Genomic DNA, 23,504 nt, shown 5'->3' with positions numbered 1-23,504 from the left:
TTTAAGCCTCCACTCCTTTAGTTGTCTGATGATAGCACTTTGTTTTCTACCAAATGACCGTCTTCCTAATTAAATTATTTAAATCTATCTCTCACCAGACATAGAAATTATTCACACTTACTCCCAGGGATGATTACATTTGAAGGGCTTATCTATTGTTTAGTAAACATCTTGTTGATTTTTTTATGTTCTTTTGAAAAAACTATATACATTAGTGTAGAAAACATCAAAGTTATTCTATCAGAAGCAGTGCTGTTGGCAGTAGAATTGCTTTGATGAATATGAAGCATACTAAATCTCCCAACAAGAGAGATACTGCAGGCATAACAACCATGTCAATAAAAACACACAGGAAATCTTAAATGCTAAAATATATGCAGTGGAAGTAAAGATAGTAACATCAGGAGGAGCAGCCTTCTTTCACCCAGCCCCAATTGGAGGAGCAACCATATTGCTCCATGACTTTTTTAAACAACGTATGGGGCTTTACTCATGTGCATTGTCCTGTTGACTTTGAGGTAGCTTGTGAATAAAGTGAGCAGGATTTGGTCCATGATTAAAAAAAGCTAAAAGAAAAAGTGGTATAAATCTTTTCTTTCTTCTACATACTGAAGCTTGAGAGAATCACTCAGGCAGGAGGATGGGTGTCAGAACCTTAGGAAAGATGCATTCTCAAGTAAAAATTTTTGACCTAAACAACTTTGATGGGGGGGTGGGGGTGGACAGAGGAATATCTTGCACATTTGGAATGCTTGTTTTATTGAAAAATATCTGGATAAGTCAAATGTAGAGAAACAGTATATTTAATGCAGTAAATTTTATATTTACAGTGGCATAACCATCCAGTTGCATGCACACCTTGTAAAACATGCTAGTCATTTTTGGAGGTCTCTGCTACACATCTGGGCCCATCCTGCAGAGGAATATGCAAATATGGATTCATGCGCATGCAGAGTCCTATTGAAAACAGCTGAACTCTGTGAGAGCACAAGGATCCTCATTTGCAGAGATCTTTTCAGGATTGTGCCCATGGTGGCGGGTATGACATTATCTGATTAAAATATGACCATATAGCTTATTGTTGCAACCACTGTTATATATTTACAACAAATCTGGTACAACATGTGGCATGCAAGATGTCTATGCAAAGGTTACAATTTGCTGGTTATGATTATGCTATCTGTATGCATGTATCATTTTTGTATTTGAAGATATGAGCATTGACTTTATACCTGTATTTCAAATGTTTGCTTCTGGGGTAATGCTCACAAGGTAGTTAGCCAGCACATCTTGAAGGGACTATTCAAATTGAGTGGCCCATCAAAAGGACACTTAACTCACAATGGACCATGGGAGATGCCCATCTACACTGAGTGGACTTTCCTGTGGATGTTCCATCTGAAGTATAGGTAATGGTTTCCTGCAATGACTAATCAAAAATGGGCATGGACATGTGACTTGCCCTTGTGATTCCAAACTCTAATCTTTTCCCTGTAATTTTCCACTAGCTGTGCTAAGGGTTTTGTTGAAACAATGGGTTTCCCTCTACGTCAGAAGCTATAAAAAGCCCTGGAAAATACCTCCATTTTGCCTCTTTCCTGCTCAAGCCTCTGGACTATGGACTTACACTAATGCGAGCATTCTAACCAAGGAACTGATGTTCTTCCAATGATTTGGAGGCAGCCAGAGGCTTGACGTAAGCCAGCAGTTTATTCCATCATGCTACAAGCCTGAACCAAGAACTTTGCAATTAATGTATGTATTTGATTCCTTTAACCAATTTTAACTCTCCCCTTTCTTTCTTTTTATAAATAAATCTTTAGATTTTAGATACTAAAGGACTGCATCAGCGTGATTTTTCAGTAAGATCTGAGTTATATATTGACTGGGGTGTTTGGCTGGTCCTTTGGGATCAGAAGAACCTTTTATTTGATGAGACTGGTTGTAAAGAACCACTCATCTTTAAATCCCAGTGTTTTTGGGGTGATACAAGGATTGGCATACCTAAGGAAACTGCTTTTATGACTTCTTGTTAGCCAGTGTGGTGAAATAGAAGTTTAGTTGGGAGAATAACTTCTAGTTTTGGGGTGTGTCCATCCAATTTCTCAGCATTTTGTCCTGAATTTGGTATTCTCAGTTGTGACCCACAAAGGCACGGTTACAGTGGGTATTGAGGACAGGGGAGGCTAAGCCTCCCCAAACAGCCAGGCATGGCTCTGCCCATGCTCCATAACGAGGCCCTCTCTTGCCTCCTGCTGTTCTCCTGGGGCCCCAGCCCAGGCTGCTCTTCTTCCCTGAAGTGGGTAGGGGTCGGGGCTAGGGCAGGCCAACCAGCGGCCTGGGACTCGGGGTGACTGGGACTGGTGCTCGGGCTCCCTGGCATTTGGGCTGTCCAGCGCTCTGTATTAAGGCAATGTTCAGTTGTAAACTTTTGAAAGAATAACCATAACGTTTTGTTCAGAGTTACAACCAACCTCCATTCCCAAGTTGTTCATAAATCTGAGGTTCTACTATAACACAATTTTATGTTGTGTCTCTGCTATTGTTACCCCTTCTATTGTGCTATTTCTAACTTTCTGGGCCAAAGGTTCCAATCCGAAGGGCAGAGGGGAAATCCCTGTCTTGGTCCTCAAAGTATCTTAAATCTCTGAACTTGCTACCATTTATTCTGACTAGCTTGGGTTGTATGTAGGTCTGTGCTCGAATCAAAAGTTAGAACCCATGCATGACAACGTTGTTTTTTGTAATTAGCCCTGATTAACAATCTAATCTTATGTTGCTATTTGTTGGTTGATTATTTTTTTAACTGCTAAATCACTTTAGATGAGCTTTAAAAATTAGTCAAAGTTGTTCTTAGATTGGTGTGATCTTGATTCTATCAAGAAATTCAGACAAAAACAAAAGGTTACTAGATTTGAAATTTATTTGTCAATAAAAAGTGCATAGTACAAGCCCTTTATCCCAAGTCCAAATACTCAGTAGAAGATTAATAGTAAATCTCAAATGGCACAGACGTTATTTTTGTTTGGCATGATTCAGACATTTTAAACCACCAATTTACATCAGGTACATCACATTATCATTTTTCATCTTTCGGTAACAAACATTACAAGGCTAAGTGATCTGCAGACACTATATGAACACATATGATTTTTAATTTCAGAATATAATAATTGTGTTAAGCAGATGCTAAAATACTATTATTTTAACAAAGTTATAAACGAAGGTATAAACAAACTCTTCTTTATTTCTTTAATTTCTACAACTTGTCTCTTATTAGCTGAGCCTCAAACCTTTAATATAAAATTGATCATGGTCTTAAACTTTACATCCCACTAATCTCTTCCAAGGGGTTCCTCTTAAAATTTACAGTGTTCAGTTTTGTAATCATGATGCAGTTATTTCATCACAAAATTATTATCATGGGCTAGATTCTGCCACCCTTATTAATGATGCTGCAGTTAGAACATTCTCTGACAAAACTAATTACAATGGAACTACTTGTTGAGTAAAATAACATGAAAAAAAGTGGCAAAATACAGCCCTATAATAGGTACTTTTACTTTAACCAGTAATATTTGTCTGAAGTTTACAAAGAGTCCTGTGGCACCTTATAGACTAACAGATGTATTGCAGCATGAGCTTTTGTGGGTGAATACCCACTTCATCAGATGCATACTGGAGAGAATCTCTCAGAATTTAAAAGGGATACATGTTAGCATGGGATAGTGGCCTGGCTACGTAGCAAAACATTTTGCTATACAATATTTCCACTGCTTCTCTTTCACATAGAAAATTTAAAATAGAAATTTACATAAGGAAAGTACATATTTATAAAACCATTTGGACAACATTTTGACTAGCAGAATTTTAAGAAAAAAATGTTGATTCAACGCAGAACACAATTAAAAATTTCTCAGATTACAACATGCAAACATCTATGGCTATATATTGGCCAAAATCTGTGCAAAAGGGTGCACAAAGCAAGCCTTCTATATACATATCAGGGCATCTAAATAGAAGTGGTCTTATCTTCAGAGGTGCTGAGTACCTGCAAGTCCCATTGACTTCAACAGGAGCTGGGGTTGCTCAGTACCTTTGAAATTAAGCCCTTTCCAGTTAGGTGGTTATATATGGAGTTAGGCTTCTAACTTAATGCACCCAAGTTTGGAGACTTTTGGCCATTGACAGAGCTGTCCCTAGGGGATGGCGAATTGGGGTGACCGCTCTGCGCCCCATGCTTTGGGGGGCCCCGCAGGCCAACGTGATTGGCCAGCACAGTCAGTACCGAAAATGACGGGGTGGTCCCGGAAGTGACGGATTTGTAACTTCCACCCTGGGCCTCACATACCCCTAGGGGCGGCCCTGGCCACTGATTCTTGGGGGTGGGTGGGGAAGGGTGAGAAATGCAGGTATGGTAGGCAGTGTAAGTATTTTTTGTTGGTTCCATAAAAAGATACCACATTACCTATGCTGTTCAAAGTGTTATTCTAAACAAAGATATACTAGGAATGTAAAAACTAGCAGGGGGATAGCATATCCCAGTAACGTACTTACAGTGTTGGTGGCCTATATGCCATCAGTCATATTGAGACAAATTCTCTCGATTACACTGTTGCAATCCCCCTGTCTTCAGTAAGATTGCATCAGGCTAACAGACAATTTGACCCAATATTATTATTTTACTAATGCTCCCTATCTATATGTGCTGTATTACACAGCACACTGCTACAGAGAAGCTCAGTGGTGCAGTTATGTACATCAAATTATAAAAGCAATTTTTCAGGTCTGTACTGTATGTTTACAAGACAATTGGCTGACCTGCCATTTACCCTGAGGACAACCCTAACTCTGAAAACAAAGGGATCCAACATGGTATTCTTCCAGGGCCCAGTTATGCAAATCTTTACTCGTGTGAGTACCTCCTTTGGCTACTTGCAAAAGTAAGGAGTTCTCATGTAAGTAAAAAACTTGCAGGATCAGGCCATTAATTCCCCGCATATTCGTTCTCCTTACTTTTGTGGAAAGTACCTCCATCAGGGCCGCCCGGGGGGGGGGGGGGGGCAAGAGTGGCAATTTGCCCCGGGCCCTGCAGGGGGCCCCACAAGAGTTTTTTGGGGCCCCTGGATCAGGGTCCGTCACTTGCTTCAGGGCCCCCGGGCCCCCAGAGCTTCTTCCGCTCCAAGTCGTCGTCGGCAATTTGGTGGCGGGGGGTCTTTCCGCCCCGGGACCCGCCGCCGAAGTGCCGGGTCTTCGGCGGTGGGGAATCTTCTGGGTGGCCCTGACCTCCATAGTTATCTGGTCACACAAAACTGTCCTTTACATCATTCTCATTAATTTTTCAAATTGATAAGAAAAATAAGAGTGTTACTTTTCTGTACATCTTTAAAATGTTCTTAAATTATTTAATGTATGTTTAAAAAAAGTCACTCACTAGTTCAAACAGAAGATGCGCACGCACACACACACACACACAAATATTAAAGGCAAAATATATGCTATAGATCTTCACCTGCAATTTCTGTTTTGAACAATCCAACAACAAACAGATAAGAATCGAAAGTAATATATATATTATACTTTTACTTATATATTTACAATATATAAGTAAAAACCAAATTGTAAGTAAGTGACAATAACTTTCTGAAGTTAATGACTGGTTAATAAAATTTTGATCTTGTTACGTGTTGCAGTAAAAAAATTAAGATATTGATTATTATAAGATTATACTCAGGCGAGAAAATTGTAATGGATACTTGTCACTAGATTTTTCTTTTTGTAAAGTTTGTAAACAGATTCTCTTTTAGAATTTAGTTGCCCAAGTCTTAGTTGTCTTTAAACATATACTAATCAGACAGTTCATTTATTGGTGAATGTATTTAATTTCATTTTGGTGATAATCTTTTGTGTAAATTCCTTACACGTCAGACAAGTTCTTGATGGTAATAATTCTCAGACACATACTTATGCACACACACATAGATGTACATTCATTACAGTAGATGATCCATGCTTTTGCAACAGCCCTAAAAACTAGGTTAGCGGTCCAAAGAGTTAAAGCTGCTCTGAACAGCAAGGTAAAGGTAAAGGTAAAGTAATTTCACTTTTTCTACCCAAAACTCAAGCTAATGTTTGCAACTAAATTTCAAAAATATGTAGGGAAAAAAAGAGAATTAATCTGAAAAATAACTTTTAATGCCTATAAATGCACAAGGATTTGAATTTTCCTTCAATTATGCTAGAGACCACTGCAAAGAAATTATGTATTGTAATCATTGTAACAAAAAGAGAATGAGTGGAATGTCCACAGTAAAACAACAACCCAAACCCCACCCCCTGCAGCTCCTTATTGTTTATTCAAACATCACCTACTAGGAATGGTAAAATATAAAGCAAGAATTAATTTAAAAGTGAAATAGCTACTAGCTGTTCCATACCAAAATAATATCATCCTGCTTCATGTAAATGCAAAAGGAAAATAGTATTGAATGGGATTTAGTACTCTGGTCACTTGCGTTCATTTGGTCGTGCAAGGTTTTAGCGGTTGAGCATTTCCAGAATTACAAGGTCTAATCCACGGGTGGGGCTGGTGGTTCTTGACCCTGGTCGTACAAAAGGAAAAAAAAAAAATGCATTGACTTAGTAATTCTAGTCTACTAAGCATGACTTATAAAAAGAATGAATACAAAGGAGATACATGCTTCCTGTTTTTTAAATCCTACTCCAATATTCAAAGTAAATAACAGACAGACACAATTCTGTTTTTTCCTTCAGCATGGATTTTGCCAACCCCCAACTACAGTCCCAAAGGTCCATTTCTATTCTTATTTGTTTGCTTACATTCCTCCCACCTTGACAGTGTGCTGAGATCACTGATCTTCCCCCAGGTTGAAGACAACTGGATGGATGAAGCTTCAACTGAAGGAGAATTATTTGAGTATGTAGGAATTTAGGCCTACATTAGGCCTGAGTGAACTATAGTTTTAAATTGAGCTTGGATTTTAGCATGAGTGATAGGTGTAAAGCATGTGACCAGAAAGAATTAGGGTTGCCAATTTTGGTTGGATATATTCCTGGAGGTTTCATCACAACATAATCTTTCATTCCTGGAAACTCCAGGACTATCATGGAGGGTTGGCAACCCTCGAAGGAATACGATAATGAAAAAGGAGGACTGTTTGTATAAAACTTGTAGTGACCTTTAAAATACCAGCGTTATCTTATTTAAGGTTTGAGTTGAGATAATAGAAATCAAGAAAATATAGCTAATTAGATATCAGGTGCTATAAATAATTGGTCTTTTTCATTTATTATAAAACAATGCTTAGCTTAGTGGTTAGAAAGAAATATGGCAAAATGAGATAAGAAAACCTTGAAGAAACAGGCCCAATCACTAATCTTGCCTTGACCGGGGCAGAGGACAGGGTTCAGACCTATGCTGTTTCATCTGACCTGAATCAAGTTCTGATAATCAGCAATGATGTCACTTGTTTGTTATAGTGAATAAAAAAAGCAAAGTTTTCTAGGGGTTCTTTCTCTGAGCCTTCCCTGACCCCTGGAGCCATCCTATGATGGTATGGTATCTCCCAGGACTGAACCTGTTGAGAGTATTCAGCCAAAATTTATAACTGTAATTGTTGCTAGGGCATAGACTATCAGAGCATATATCCTTATACTGATATTTTGGATGCAACCAATGCCTAATGGCCTATAAGTGCTTCTGTGGAAACTGAGCCATGATAAATATAAAATTACTAGGAAAATTTCCAACAGAATCCAGCAGTGTTGTCATCACAGCATACTCCATCTCACTTGTGCTCTTCTGTACAGCAGACTCCAAGGGTGGTCTCAGTAAGTCTATGTTCAGTTTGGTTTTGTTTTGGAAGTGGAGTCCTACTCTCATGGGTGACTTTGTGATATTCCATATGTAAGGATCTAGGAATTAGAACCTGTGTCTGCAGAGCCTGGGACAGCTGATAGTCCCACAGTGCCACCAGGAAACCATGCAGAGCTATAGCCAGGAGCACTATGGAGAGTAGGCACTGCAGGAAGTGCCATCCAAGAGACCCAGAGTGATAGTACCCTGCAGCCCTCTGATTGGCTGAGTGTCCTATTTAACCCCAGGGGTTGCCCCAGAAAGTTGTTTGCGTAACCACACAGAGTTTGGCCTGTGGCAATGCTAGACTTTGCTTGATCTCTGGTCTCTGACTCCAGCTTGACCCTGACTCTTGCTTATGGAACCTGGCCCTTGTGAGTCCTCCAGCCCCTGCCTGGTGACTACTGGCCCTGATGGGCAGAATTCACCCCACCTATGACAGTTAGGTCAGACTATCTATGCCCTGGTCCCTTACACCATGTTTATCATCTCAACTATTTCCACATCATATGTGCTAAGTGTAAAGTTAAAAAAAAATGCGGGCTGGGGGGTTAATCACCATCCTAAAACCACATCTCAGTTCTTGCCATCTTGATAAAGATTCTGCAAACAAAATTGAGGCCCTTGGTTACTCCTGTGCATCTTTTTACTCAAGTGCATCTTGTGGGTTTGAGTGGTTATTACTGATCAGAACATAACAGTTCAGTTTATGGTTCACCACAAGGAACAGAATCCAGCTCAATCTAAGGCAGACTGATTTAGCTGTGTTGGCCCTGCAGGACTCTCAGAAGTATAATCAGTGAAAACGTAGACTGTCTACACTGCACACTTCACTGCGCCTTTGTAAGATGCACTGTGTAGCTGGTCTTTATCGCTGCGAGAGCTCTCCTGGTGAAAAAATAAAATCACCCCCAATGAGGAGTGGTAGCTTTTTCACTGGGAGCATGGTTCCCACTGAAAGTGCTGTCCACATTGGTGCTTTTCGTTTTTAAAACTTTTGTCGTTCAGGAGGGTGTTTGTTCATATCCCTGAGCGACACAAGTTTTAACGACAAAAGTGTCAGTGTAGACATAGCCTTAGTTTTGTCAATAAAATTGGCAGTTATGTCTCTAAATAGGGAGAGGGAGCAGATCTATTCACTGAAAAGATGCTGTTTTTACAGTTACTTTTCAGACTATAACCACACTTTAAACAAAAGACTTCATTATTTCTAGTCTGAGAGACTTTTGCAGAAGGGAACATATACATTTTAATATTAATATGGTAACAAAAATAGCAGTAGAAAGCACAGGAAAACAGTTTTGGGGAAAAAATAATGAATATAACATAGTGTACTTTTAAATGTTCCTAGATCTAAATATTTTATTTAGATTCTTTAGGTAGATTGCTTCAGGACACAGACATACTTACATTATGTGGACTGGCTGGTTTTCCAGCCATGTTGGATCCTCTTAGATTAGTTGGTCTCAGCAAAAACAAGACAAGAGCGATAACCACCCAGGCCATCATTATCATGGCAATACTGATGCCATTATCACCAGAGGAATTTGGTCCTGGCACTACAGACAGAGAAAACTAAATTATAAAAGGATGTGGGAGCAGAGTCCTTTTATCAACATGAAAACATAAACAACACAAGTATCAGACCAAACTACAACAGTTTTGGTTCATAGCTGTGACTATTCTGTCTGCTTGGCTTTAAGATTCACAAATTTTTGTAAGGTTGACAAAGAAGTGCCAATTTCCTAAAGCTGCAATTAAATTCCCTCTTAATGGGTTGCAGATAAAGAGAGCACACTATGTTACTGTAGGCAGAGTATACAAAGACCAGTGTTCAGAATGATTTACAACTCATATCAGTGCAAAAAAACACCACCACAATATTATACATATATCAATATAAGTGAAATATTCCACACTTGTAGGGAGAATGGTGTATGATTTTTATAGCCCAGTTTTATAGGCCATTGACACCGCAAACCCCAATGCACCATGCAGGGTTGTTAGCCTCCACTTACTCTTAAGCAATCTTGTATATGTAGGAACAAGGAAGGTGTCTAGTTCTTTGTGTAACCCACAGTAGATAAGCATGAGTCTTTGTTCCCCTCTACTAGCTGATCTACATAGGTGGAGGAGTCTACTACAACTGCTGCCTAATAAAGCTAGTGGGAAAAGCTTGCTTTTACCACTGAAGGTCCAGGTTCAAACCCTGCTATCACAGCCCAAGCACAGAGGATCATTATACCTACTTGCGAGAAGAAGTTTGCAAACCACTCAGAATAAATTGTTTACTGTTAATTTAGCTCTCCAGTTGTTTCTAAGGAGACTGATGTTTCTAAATTTGATGGAAATTCAAAATTATGTACTGCAAACATTGTGCAAACAGCTGTCTTGGTATTAGTCATGAGCTTGGTGTGGCAAAGATTTCTCATTTAAGTATTTGACTCATTATGTGAGCTGTGTGGTGGTCACTGAGATCATGTTCCCCAAAAGAGTGGCATAACTACTTCTCTTTCTTCCTAAAACCAAAATATTGGTGTGTCAGGGTGCAGAAGGTCCTTAATTTCTGTGAAGAAGAGTGCTGCAGGGGTCAGAGGCAGGGACTGATTTAAAAAAGGGAAGCTGATATACTGACATTTGTAACAAAATAACAAATGGCTGGAACTACAGCATATTTCCACAAAATTGAGAAATTCCCCTGAATGGAGTTGTCTGGTTGTACTACTAGGGAGAAATAAGTATTTAAAGTCTCCCAAATATCTGATTATTTGCATATTTAAAATATGCAGCCTTTTTCCTGAGATCAGTGTTGCCAGGTTTAGCACATTAGCTGCATGTTTCTGCTCTAAGTAGTAGTGAAATGCTAGTATTTAAAATTACTTTAATTAAATATTTGATTTAACATCCCATCATGCTGAATTCCTTCTCTTTCAGGTTCATAATATATCTTTTGGATCCAACAGCAAAATTGTCATTGACTTTACGTGGTGTAGTTTGTGTATTACTCATCAGAAGGTAACTAATGCAATGCTATTGGGAGGTAATCTTCAGAACAAGAAAAGCTAGATGATTTTATTTATGAAAGTTTAGGTTTTGTACAAAACCTCAAAGTCTGGGGAAAATCCACAGGGAGAACCAGGGCCTTGAAATTTGCAGGTTTTTAGCATCTATTCATTTCTATTATCTTTGACAATTACATATAGAGTCTTTCACCTCTACCATGCTGGTTTAAATCTGGTCTATGTCAATGTTTGCTGGAAGTTATCACCAGTAATAGCTGTTTGATGATCTATTTGAAGTGAATGGAGTGTGGTCAGTCAAGTTCCTTGAGCACAAGTTTTCACAATGGAAACCTATTGTCACTGTTGTCCCCCTTAATGGCATTTTCAAGAGAGCCCAAGGGCTCAGTGGGCACAGAGAACTATTCTCTCATCGATGAAGGTGATGTCTACATAACAGAGTTAAGGCAAGCTCATCGGAACGGTGGGGAAGCTTGCAGGACTGCTGCCCACAACACAGCTCTTCTGTAACAAGACTTCATGATCCAGAGCCATTGATCTGATATCCTTCATGTACATAAAATTCACTCAAAAATATAACAGAAAAATTGGGATGAATTATGAAAAATCAGACCTCAGCAGCACTCTCTCAGACCCAGTGAGACAACTCTTTTGATTTTATGAGCTAAAGGAATTGCCATTAAACTCTTGTTTTTCAAATCTTTGAAATGGAGACATCCTAAATCTGGAAAAACTGCTAACTTAGAAGGGGTTCAGCTGTAAATGCCAGTTACAAAATAACATTCTAATGAGAGTTTGAAGGTCAGCCACTCTAGGTGTGGGTCAGAAGGAGATCTAGCAGGAGCAAAACGAGAACATATAGTAACAGGAAATGTAACTTTCACTTTGCTAGTTATGACACAAAATACTGATTCAAAACAGCATGTATAATTGTGCAGGCAAGCATTCAGCTTGCAGTCTTGTTCTGTACAAGTGAAACAACATCAGTCAGCTTGGCGCATCAATATTTGAAACTTTGGGAGGCCTTTATGCATCACATCCCCATCACATAATACTTAACCCTGCCTCAGAACAGACATGTAGACTAGTTGACCTCCTGAGGTCCCTCTAGGGCTTCTGATTGTAGGTTTTAACCAATGAACACCAACAAAACATTCCTGACACAAAAAAACCCCAACCAACCAAAAAAACCCAAACCCTGGTATATTCTGTTAACACCAGAAAAGAACTGTTACTTGTACTTAAGGGTTTGTCTACACAAAGTAGTAGTGTGGACTACAGGGGTGTGATTTTTAAAGTGTACTAATGCATTGCACATTGATTGATCCATGCAGACCCTGTTGGTCTAACACAGTGTGCTTTAACACAGTGGTTTTCAACCAAGGATATGCATATACCCCTGGGAGTACACAGATGTCTTTCACGGGGTTCATCAACTCATCTAGGTATTTGCCTAGTTTTACATAAAAAGGCTACATAAAAAGCACTAGCAAAGTCAGTACAAACTAAAATTTCATACAGACAATGACTTGTTTATACTGCTCTATAAACTATACACTGAAATGTAAATATAATATTTATATTCCAATTGATTTTATATGATAAAAATAAGAAAGTAAGCAATTTTTCAGTAATAGCATGCTGTGACACTTTTGTATTTTTATGTCTGATTTTGTAAGCAAGTAGTTTGTAAGTGAGGTGAAAGTTGGGGTACGCAAGACATAGACTCCTGAAAGGGGTACATTAGTCTAGAGAGGTTGAGAGCCAGCACTGCTTTAATGTAATGCTTTTTGAAATAGTACTGTGTTAAAGTACAGTAGGGAATATTACAGAGAGATTAGATTGCTCATTACAAGAGTGTATACTGGAATGTATATACATTAACAAGTCATCAAAACAAGGACAAGCTTAACTTTAAGCACATGCTCAAGTCCACCCCGTTCTTAGAAGTTCAGCAAGTACTTAAATGCTTTGCTAACTTGTGTCCTAAAGTCACATATCACTTGAGGGGGGCACTGGCTACGCTATGCTATGTTCAGCAGAAACTCAACTGACAAGCGAGCTTCATAAACTTCAATTGTGAAAAACCCACTTGTGTTAGCAATGCCATGTCAATGTACTTTGACTGTATTCACATTCTTTTTATTCCCATTGAGTAAATTTCACTCACGTACAGAGGGCAGCATAAGAAGACCCAATTACATCCCATGATACAGTTAAAACACGCCTCGGTCTTGCAGTGCAGACAGAGAACAAGCCCTATTTTAGTTGTGTCCCTAAATCAGGTTATAGCCTTGGTGTTGCACGGCTAAAGAACATGCAGGGTACATGGTAAAAACAGTTCAGTCTTGTGTATACTGCAAGGTCAACTCATAGTTTAAGTGTGCTGGGAAGTTATTATATGTAACTGGTTCCCTCCTATGTAAATGGCCCACAGTGGTTGGCCGATGATTCAAATTCTTTAGAATTTAAGTTATAATACTTCAGAGTTGGGATTGATTCAAAATGGGAAATGAGGAGGTTAAGTGTGATATATTAGAACTTTTCAACTGACCTAATAGTCTGTTAATCCTGCCTATATCTGCTCTATCCCAGAAAGATTTTGTTTAATTTAATAGGAGTTCTCACCCATGTGAAAGATCTCAGTTATACCCTTAAAGTTCAGCCATGAATCACAAAAGACTTTACATCAGTTCTGATCTGCATTTACCATACTAAAATTGTAGACTACCTTTTTGAGTCATTGTACTGACTTGCAACATTAACTGTCACAGATGACTACTCCTTAAATATTGCCTGCTTTGTTTCCAGTTAGTCTGATAAACTTTGAAATAAATTAGTATTATGCATCTTGTGCTCATATGTAAGAGTCAAGGGAGTCCAACTTACTGCACTACCATCTGCCAGCTCCCTCCTCTCTTCCCCCTTAGTTCTCTGATCTTCCCTCTTTTCCTGTTCTTTCCTCCCCTCCAGTTCTCCCTATGGTCTTTGATTTCCCTTCTCCTCCCCCTCGCTGATCTTCAGATTTGCAGGGATGTCCCCTGCCTTCTCAGGTTAGCCTCCTGTAAAATACATCTCTTTCTAGTCTCTCCTACCTCTATGGCCATGGTCAAGAAATGGTAATTTATTAACCACTGGAATAATTTCCCAAGGGTCGTGGTATATTCTACATCCCTGGCAATTTTTAAATCAAGATTGGATGTTTTTTCTAAAAGATATGAGCTAGGAATTATTTTGGGGAGGTTCTATGGCCTTTGTTATACAGGAGATCAGACTAAATAATCAAAATGGTCTGTTCTGACCTTAGAATCTATGAAAAAATTAGGCCTTGTCTACACTACCAAGTTTTGTCAACAAAACTGATGTTAACACTCAAAAATTGGCATAATAAAAATCAGAATGTCATGTTCACACTTGCTCTCTCTGTCAGCAGAGTGGGTCCACAGCTGGAGCACTATCACTGACAGTGTGAACAATATGCTGTGGGTACTTCTCCCACAGTCCAGCTCGACACCTTATGTCACTAGGTGTTGTGGGAAGGTGGAGTGGATTGCGGCACGTCTTGGAACTGAGAGGCATTGCTTTCTGTCCCAGCACTCCCTGGGCTTGCAGCTTTCTTTTGTGGAATTTTTTAATGACATTGCTTTGCTGTGCACCCTGGCATCTTTGTGAGAAGGGATGGATCCCGCACTGCTCTCCTATGCTCTGTTAATTGTCATGAAGACATTGTGAAGGGCAGTGGAGTTTATCGCAAAGTTCCTAACTGAAGAAGACTCCCAGTTGCCTGACATGCTGTGTCATATGGATAGGAGCAACTTTAGATTGCTTTTAGCATTCACAGAACAGCTACACAGGGTAGACTGTTGCTTTTGGGCTTAAGAAACAAGCACTGAATGGTGGGATAGTATCGTCATGCAGGTGTGGGATGATGAGCAATGGCTACAGAACATTCGAATGTGGAAAGCCACCTTTCTGGAACTATGTGAGGAGCTCACCCCAGCACTGCGGCGCAAGGACACTAGAATGACTCTGGGAAATGTGCATGAAATAGTGGACAGCTTTGCAGAAATGGGGTTCCCTAACTGTAGAGGGGCAATAGATGGCACATATATTGCAAATTTGGCACCAAACCACCTTGTGACGGAGTACATCAATAGGCAGGGTTACTTCTCCAGGGTGTTGCAAGTACTTGTGGATCACCATAGGCATTTCACTGACATCAATGCAGGAAGGTCTGGGAAGCTGCACGATGCACGCATACGTCTTCAGGAACAATGCACAGAAGCAGTTAAATTCATGGACAGCATTGAAATATTTCAATAAAATACACCTTTTGCAACATAACATAATCACTTTCTCACTGACTTTTGGCAAGCACACATCTCTGCAAATACCTAATGCATGGTGAGTGTTGGCGGAGCAGGGCAGGGGGCTCCACCTGGGGAAAAAGGCACTCATTCTGCAAGGGCTTGGTGCAGCCGACTTAGGAAAAAACTCAAAAATTCTCACGCACTTTTCCACAGGTGGGGGTCATTCTAGCAGATATCTCACTGCTAAGGGTAAGCAGGGAAACAAGGGTACATCCACTACATGCTTGTGGCTTCTGCATTGCTTCCTATGCTGTTCGCCTGTGTGGCACTTTGGTCCCTGCACAAGTGATTGCCAAATGGCGCAGGAAATTTTCCTACAATGGGAAAAGGAACAAAGCCAAGGAACCTTCTGCAGAGGATGATCAGTACCTCCAGGGAACTTTTCTGGAGAGCTCTCTCTGGAGGATTCCCGTGAGATCTCAGCATGCATCAGCACCCTGTTCCCATACTGATTAGCTACACAGGGAATGTCCAGCTCACAGAAACACAGCCAGCCTTGCACATTTCTATACCCTGAACCCACCTCCGCACTACACAAACCACAGCCACTTACCAGACGTCTTCTCTCCTGCTTCTTGCTCGCTGGAGAGCAACCGCTGAGACTGACTAGACGCCTCTGGAATGGTGAACAGTTCCTGGCTGCCTGCCCCACCAGGCGACTTTGCTGGGAGCTCCACATTGTCAACTCCACCTCTTCATCAATGACTTCATCCTCTGGGTTAAGTCCTCTTTCCACTGCCTCCAGTCCCACCAAGTATCCATCGGGCTCTTGGTGGTGGATAGGGTTGCCACTGAGGATAGCACCCAGCTCCTTATAGAACCGGCAGATCTCTGCTTCAGCTCCTTTATCTTCGCTCTGCACTGCAGCATGTCCCAGTCGTAACCCTTTTCGCACAAGCTTTGAGAAATGTGCCTGTAAGTATCACAATTCCTACAGCTCAAGTGCAGCTGGGACTGCACAGCCTCCTCTCCCCATATACTGAGCAGATCTAGCAGCTCTGCAGTTGTCCAAGCAGGAGAGCATTTGCTGTGATAACCTGCCATGGTCACTTGGGCTTCTAAGGGGGAGGGGCGGATGGTTGTTTACCTGGCTGTAGGGCATTGGAGTTCAAACTGCTGACCAGAGCAGCCATGATGGGCTTTGTGGGACACCTACTGGAGGCCAATTAAAGCAATAAAATCAAGCATAGTGCCTACACTGGCACTTTGTCGACAAAAATGTAAAGGAAAAAGCCTTATGTCTCTTGTTGGGGTGGTTGTATTTTGTCACCAAAACAGGGCATTTTTGCCCCAAAAGTCACCTCGCATTGTGTATGCATTCACTGTTTTGTTGACAAAAGCTGCCTTTTGTCAACAAAACTTTGTAAGGTAGACAAGACCTAATATAGGGGTAGGCAACCTATAGCACGGGTGCCGAAGGTGGCACGCGCACTGATTTTCAGTGGCACTCACACTGCCTGTGTTCTGGCCACCAGTCAGGGGAGCTCTGAATTTTAATTTATTTTTAAATGATACTTCTTAAACATTTTAAAAACTTTATTTACTTTACATACAGCAATAGATCAGTTATATATTATAGACTTATAGAAAGAGACCTTCCAAAACATTAACATGTATTACTGGCATGCAAAACCTTAAATTAGAGTGAATAAATTAAGACTCGGCACACTGCTTCTGACAGGTTGCCAACCCCTGGCCTAATAGGTCAAATTGAAAGGGCAAAGTAGACAGACCATACACTGACCTTGCCAGAAACAGAGATTAAACACTACAAGGCTCAAGATCCAGGAGGGACCTCCTCTCAGTGGGACAGCAGAAAAGAAATACCACACAAGGTACTCCATTGCTAACTACTGGTGGCCTTTCCTTCTCTTCCCTCAGCATGGCATATCCTCAGAATGCAGAAACAATGGGAGTCAGCACTGTAAGAGCTGAGTGACCAAATAACAAAAGAGCACCAGAGAGAGGGTCTATTTTCTAAGACCTTGATTGAAAGGTCAGGAGATGACCAACTTCTATTCTGCATAGTCCTTATACCACGTCATTACTCCAGGAGCCAAAAGCCTTCTACTAGTGCCTTAAGCAATGTGACTACTATCTATCATGTATAGTCTGTTCTTTTTCTCTCTCTGCAGGAGGAGAAGTGTGTGTATGCATTTAATGTACTCATTGCTTTGTGTTTCTATTAGAGAAGGCAGGTCAAAAAAGTGAACCTTGCACTTGGACTGAAAGGTGGTGAAGTCTGTGACAACTTTTACTAGAGCTGGGCACTTAACTGATTTTTCAGTCTCTGGCAGTCAGGGGTAGGGGGGAATTTTTTCATAATACCCAATCCCAAATATTTTCAGAATTTTCAACAAATCTAAAAAGTCAATAGCAATTTCATTTCAGGTCAAACAAAATATTGTTATACCCAAAACTTCTTTTTTTTCCTGGGCATTTTTAGACTTTTATAATAATCACCAGGGTACAGAGTCATTCTCTGTCTATCTGGCCCAATGAATACATGATTATTTATACAAAGTGGAACAGCTTCCACAGAAGAGAAGAGAAAACCCACTCCAGAATATGCTATAGCCCTTGTGGTTAGGACACTCACCTTGCAGAGTGAAGATCTGAGTTCAAATCCCTGGTCTAGAGCAGGGATTCAAACCTGGGTCTCCCACATGAGTACTCTAACCACTGGGATAGTGCATATAAGTGGGGTAGCAGTGGCACTGCCACAATGTCAACTCATGTCTAAGTCCTCTTGTAGATCTAGCCCCAAATTTTCTTTTGTTCAAAACCATTCAGCAAATGTGTGTCTAATTCATGAAGTTTGTTGACCCAAAACTGCATTTTTGGTGACAAAACTATTAAAAAAAAATAAAAATAAAAAAGCCCAGCTATAGTCTTTTATTTCTGGGGGAATTAAATTCCACAGTCTCAGATTAACCCCCAAGAAAGCTCTGTCTCCTGCACAGTGAAGACAGAAAGTTCCATAGTGCCAGAGAAGCAGAACTTATGAACAAAATCCTCATCTTGGAACTTCTAACTATCATTTAGAAGTTCTAAGGCCAAGGCATTGAGCACCTTGAAGATAAGGACAAAGACCTTGAATGTGACTTGAAGTTCTATGCAAAGACAGTGTGGAGAATGGAGGACAGGTGGTTGGACTAGCCACCCTTGCTAAGGAGACATGCAGCAGAGTTCTGTTCCAGCTGAAGATTCCTAAGCATTGATGGCTTTACTGCTGTAGTCCAGATGGATGGTAATAAAAGGCATATATAATTGAGACAGGTCACCATCTGCCAAGATGGGACAGAAGCTTCTATACAACTGGAGATGGTAGAAAGCATTCTTGCAGATGCTGCCACATGAGAGCTTGTGTCAACAAGGAATTAATGAGCACTCCTAAACTACAGACGGAAATGACCAATTTATGGGTGTGCACCTTCAATTAAAGCAGCCTCCACCATGGCTGGAAAGTCTCAGAGTGTTTTCCTTTGCCCACAAACATCATCCTTCTCTTGCTCAGGTTCCGCTTCAACCAGGTGTTCTGCATCCATGAGCTAATCCTATACTAACAGCGGGTTATCTTGTCAGTAGTAGTCTGATCTTATATTTGCCCTTTTCCAGTCTTCTGGAATCTCTCCCGTCTCCCATGACTTTCCAAAGATAATAGCTAGAGGCTCAGATACCTCCTCTATTAACTCCTTGAGTATTCTAGAATGCATTTCATCGGGCCCTGGTGACTTGCAGGCATCTAACTTTTCCTGTTACTGTTTCTCACTCCTCACTGAGCAGTGGGCCTACCCTGTCCTTGGTCTTCCTCTTGGTTCTAATGTATTGATAAAAAGTCTTCTTTTATATAAAAGGCTTTAAGATGACCTCTTTAGTTTGTAGTTACACAACTCCCCAAGAAATCTTTCAGTTAAAATCCTCCACTATCAAGGGCAGCTCCAGGCTCCAGCAAGCCAAGCGTGTGCTTGGGGCGGCAAGCCATGGGGGGCGGTCTGCCGGCACTGCGGGGCGACAGGTAGGCTGCCTCCGGCGGTTTGCCTGCGGAGGGTCCGCTGGTCCCACGGCTTTGGAGGACCTCCCGCAGGCATGCCTGAGGCAGGTCCGCCGAAGCCGTGGGACCAGCGGACCCTCCGCAGGCAAACCGCCAGAGGCAGCCTGCCTGCAGTGCTTGGGGCGGCAAAATCACTAAAGCTACCCCTGTTCACTATGAAGAACAGGTCCAGTTTGCAATACAAGCTGAACTCTAATGATACCTACTCCTAAGAGATATAGTAAAAATAAACATCAGCCACATTGCTCTGCAAGAAACTGCATACTACAAAATTCTGTAGGTAACAAACCTACTGATGCATATAGCCAACCTACCGCTCATATGAGTATGAGCTGAGGATCCCATTTCCAAGGGAAACAATGAGCAGGAGTCATGATCGGTGGGTGGCACCACCAGCAGCACAGTTGAGACAGAGCAGTGATGCTAACAAACAGGGTTCACTTCCTGAAGTTCAGACTATGCAGGCAGAAAAAGGCTCCCAAAAGTACCCTACAGTAGTGTAAACATTCTTCATGCTGAGTGGCAGACGTTACTTAAAGAAAATTAGAAGTTTAATTTATCTGAAAACTAAAGTTAAGGCCAAATCCTCACCAGCAATAAGCCTCCATTCTGCTTCTCCAGCTCTTGGACTGCTGGCAGTTACAATGGCCCTCAAATAACTTAAAGCAGCCTAAGGGCTGCTCCAAAAATTGCTCCAGAGAATAGTGCCCTACAGTTCTCTGGTGCTCTTGTTCCTATCCCTCCCACCCCCTTTGTAAGGTGAGATGGGGACGTAGAGCAACATAGAGGCAGCTATACGCCACCTCAGGATTCCCTCTGTGGCTCCGTTAGGCTGTTAGCCCCTATCACAATTCTGAGTTTCATCAGGGCTGCACTAACATTACATACACCTCCCGTGGCCTCCCACAGTAGTATGGCTGTTCTAACAGCTGGGGATTGCTGGAGCACAGAGGGGGGGGAAAAGTCAGGTCTCCTTTTCTTCATCCACATGCCTATGCCAGGTTTTATAAGGGCAGTTGGCCTCTACAGCATCACCTGGGAATCCTCTCTATGCAGGAGGAACCACCAGAGGGCTGATCTGCTGGGTTTCCAGCAACATGACCCTAGTCTCGTGTTTTTACCATATCTCATTATAAGACACAAAGCATCATTCAGAAATATTACGCGCTAAAAGTGAACTACTGCTGTTGGAACAGATTTTAGAGAAACCCCCACTATCCTAAAAGCAGCACTGGGCAGCCTAATATCTTTTAACAGACAGGACTGCAAACAAATACACCTTTTCCTCTACATTTTGAGGACAGTTGCAAGAGCATTTTACCGGGAGAATCTAAGGAATCTCTGATGGAATATTCAGCTATTTGCACATTCAATACTTGTAGCATTCTTCCTTCATGACACCCTTTAAAATTAATTCCTCAAGCTGAGACAGGTACCTTCCAGCAGCAGTGGATAAATGCTTGTGAACGGGAGAATCAGCAATGAAATGGCTACCAGTGGCAGATTCTACATAGTAGATTATAAGATCTTTGGAGCATTGCCCATATCTTCCTCTATGAGGTTGTACAGAGCCCCAATCCAGACTGGGTCCTGTGAGTACTACAACAATATAGATTCTACATAATAGTGCAAAAACAAAATCAATAAGAGTTCACAGTTATTAACATATGGAAATGAACAACAGAACTTCACACTTCTGTAAATGCTGCTATTCTAATTTGGCTGGATGCAAGCTCCAAAAAATCTTAAGTTTGAGGGTTAAAGGATACATTTCACAGAAAGAATCATAATCCACAGTGTTTAGGGAGTTTACATGGATTTCTGTGGTTGCCTCTCCTTAGTTGGTAGCAACAGAAAAACATGATACATCTATGACATCACTGAGCCACAGCCCTGTTGTTTCCCAAACCAAAATGCACATAAATCTCAGCAGTTACTTCTATGATCTGTAGCCAGAGGATTTGTCTGTAACAATAAGAGCAACTGGCTTTCCAGAAGGAAACATGAACCACCAGAATGAACTGTCAGGGGAGAATTAAAGCAAGAATTTTGGGATCTGGGCCCAGCAGTGAAGAACTATGAATCACTAAATGGCAGGAAGTGTAGTACTGAGCTGATTGCTGCTAGCCAGCTAGTCACTTGCCGCTGGTGCAGGACTTATGAAAAAGGAGCGGGATTCTAGATCCATCACAACCTGATTTAAGGGGAAAGAACAGGGAGGCAATGAATGGAAGTCATGCCTCATGCCTATCAGAGTGAGGGTGAGGGTGGATGTGACGGTCTCATGCAGCAGGGCTCAGAATAGTCATAACCCACCTCAGAAAACAACAGTTCCAGCAGATTCTCCAGGCTCAATCTGTTTATTCTGTTATTTGATTCTTGAGAGTTTTACAACACTTGTTTACCCAATAAAAAAGTCAGTCAGTCAAAATGTCATCCTAAGCCATTAACAGAAAGCAATCCCCCACTGGAACTAAACTGTGCACATTATAAAATAATTAAATAAAACTTGGCTTTTCTATACAATACCTGTCAGCCCAAGGATCTCAAAGTGCTTCATAAACATGAATGAACTAAGCCTCATGCCCCTCTCCGGGAATGAGGAAGTATTACCATCCTATTTTATAGATGGGTTAACTCAGGCACAGAGAGGTTACTTGTCACAAAGCAAGTCTGTGGCAGAGACAGGAACAGAACTCCCAACACAGGTGAATACTGAAACTGCTAGACCATGCTATCACCATCTCCTGACATACATGCCCCTTTCTCCTTCTCAGAAGTGACGGGATGCTTGCAACTCATGGCAAAATTCCATATCTGTGAAACAGGCTAAATACCATCTAAGGATCATTTTAAATTAGAATCATCCTCCCTGGACCAGTTGAGCCAGATTTACAACTAGAATACAGTTATGGCATGATGCAAAGCAGCTGCACCACACTGGAAGAATATGATGTCCTTTTCCAATCCTTATCTGATTGGACTAACTTTACACTGATTCTTGCTGAGCAGACAGTTACTCTTCGGATATCTGATTTTAGACAAACAGTAAGTAAATTTTTAAAGCCATGATTATATGCAATTTGCATGAATATCAGGTGATTGCAGAAAGCAAAGCATTTGTAATGCAACCATTCAAAAAGGCCAAATAAATCTTGGTCTTCTCCTCCTCTGCTAATTCCAGTTCAAAGGGAAAACCTAGTTCCCTGAAAGTAAAAGGAGCATTCTGGATCTCCTCCACTGTCTCCCTTTTGCCTTCTCAGAGGCTTCAAATCACAGTGACCTTCCCTGACTAAGGGCATGTCTACATTACAAACTTTTGCTGCTATAAGTTACATTGGCATAAAGCCGTTGCAGTTAGCATATTGCTTATGAACATGCATACTTGGCTCCCTTTGTCAGTGCTGCATGTACTCACCCAGAGTGTTTCAATGCATAGTGCCATGCACGATGGATAGATATCCCAGTGTGCAACTCGCCACTGTCCAGCATGCTGTCTTTTGGTGGGGCAGAAACAAGTTGCATAGGGTTGAATCACACTGCAGGCTCAAGTTCCCATCATGCAACTTTCTCTTTCCCATATCATCATCTCTATCCCATAATTTTCATATTTATTTTTAAAAACCTATGAGCTCACACAGGATTTGTTGCTATACTATCTCTGACAGAAGCATGGGGTCTGCACAGCTCTGCACTCCTGTTCTGAGCATTGCAAGCACAGGACACATGATCATGAGGTAATCGCAGAGCCAGAAGAATCATCATAGGAAACAAGATGATTTCGTGAAGGGCAGATTGCTGTGGGACACAGCGAGAACCAATTAAAGGTTGTTGTTGGTGTTCACAGAGCAGCTGCAAACAATGGAGTGCAGCTTCTGGATCCAAGAAATAAGCATGGACTGCTGGGATCCCATCACAATGCAGGCTTAGGATTATGAACAGTGGCTGAAAAACTTTCAGATGCACAAGACCACATTCCTGGATCTGTGTGCTGAGCCTGCCCCAACCCGCCAGCATAGAGACACCAAAATGACAATGGCCCTGTCATAAATAGATAGCTAAGGGTTAATGTTTCTTTTACCTGTAAAGGATTAACAAAGGGAACCAAACACCTGACCAGAGGACCAATCAGGAAACTGGATTTTTCAAAGTCAGGGAGGGAATTTTTGGACTCTGAGTCTTTT

General features: G+C 41.2%; 1 protein-coding gene across 1 annotated transcript in view; it reads right to left on the bottom strand.

Annotated features, from left to right (window-relative positions):
• Positions 1-2,905: 2,905 nt before the first annotated feature.
• SMIM14 (small integral membrane protein 14) overlaps positions 2,906-23,504 on the bottom strand; it is a 97,620-nt gene continuing 77,021 nt past the window's right edge. Inside the window, exons 4-5 of the mRNA XM_032790811.2 lie at positions 9,287-9,435; positions 2,906-6,602 (exon numbers count right to left, since the gene is read on the bottom strand). Coding sequence (XP_032646702.1) covers positions 6,570-6,602; positions 9,287-9,435 — 182 coding nt within the window. The 3' untranslated portion in view covers positions 2,906-6,569. The remainder of the gene's footprint in view (positions 6,603-9,286; positions 9,436-23,504) is intronic.

The sequence above is a fragment of the Chelonoidis abingdonii genome, chromosome 5 (genome assembly GCF_003597395.2).
Source record: "Chelonoidis abingdonii isolate Lonesome George chromosome 5, CheloAbing_2.0, whole genome shotgun sequence".
Taxonomy (NCBI): Eukaryota; Metazoa; Chordata; order Testudines; family Testudinidae; genus Chelonoidis; species Chelonoidis abingdonii.
This window is presented reverse-complemented; position numbering and strand designations above follow the sequence as displayed.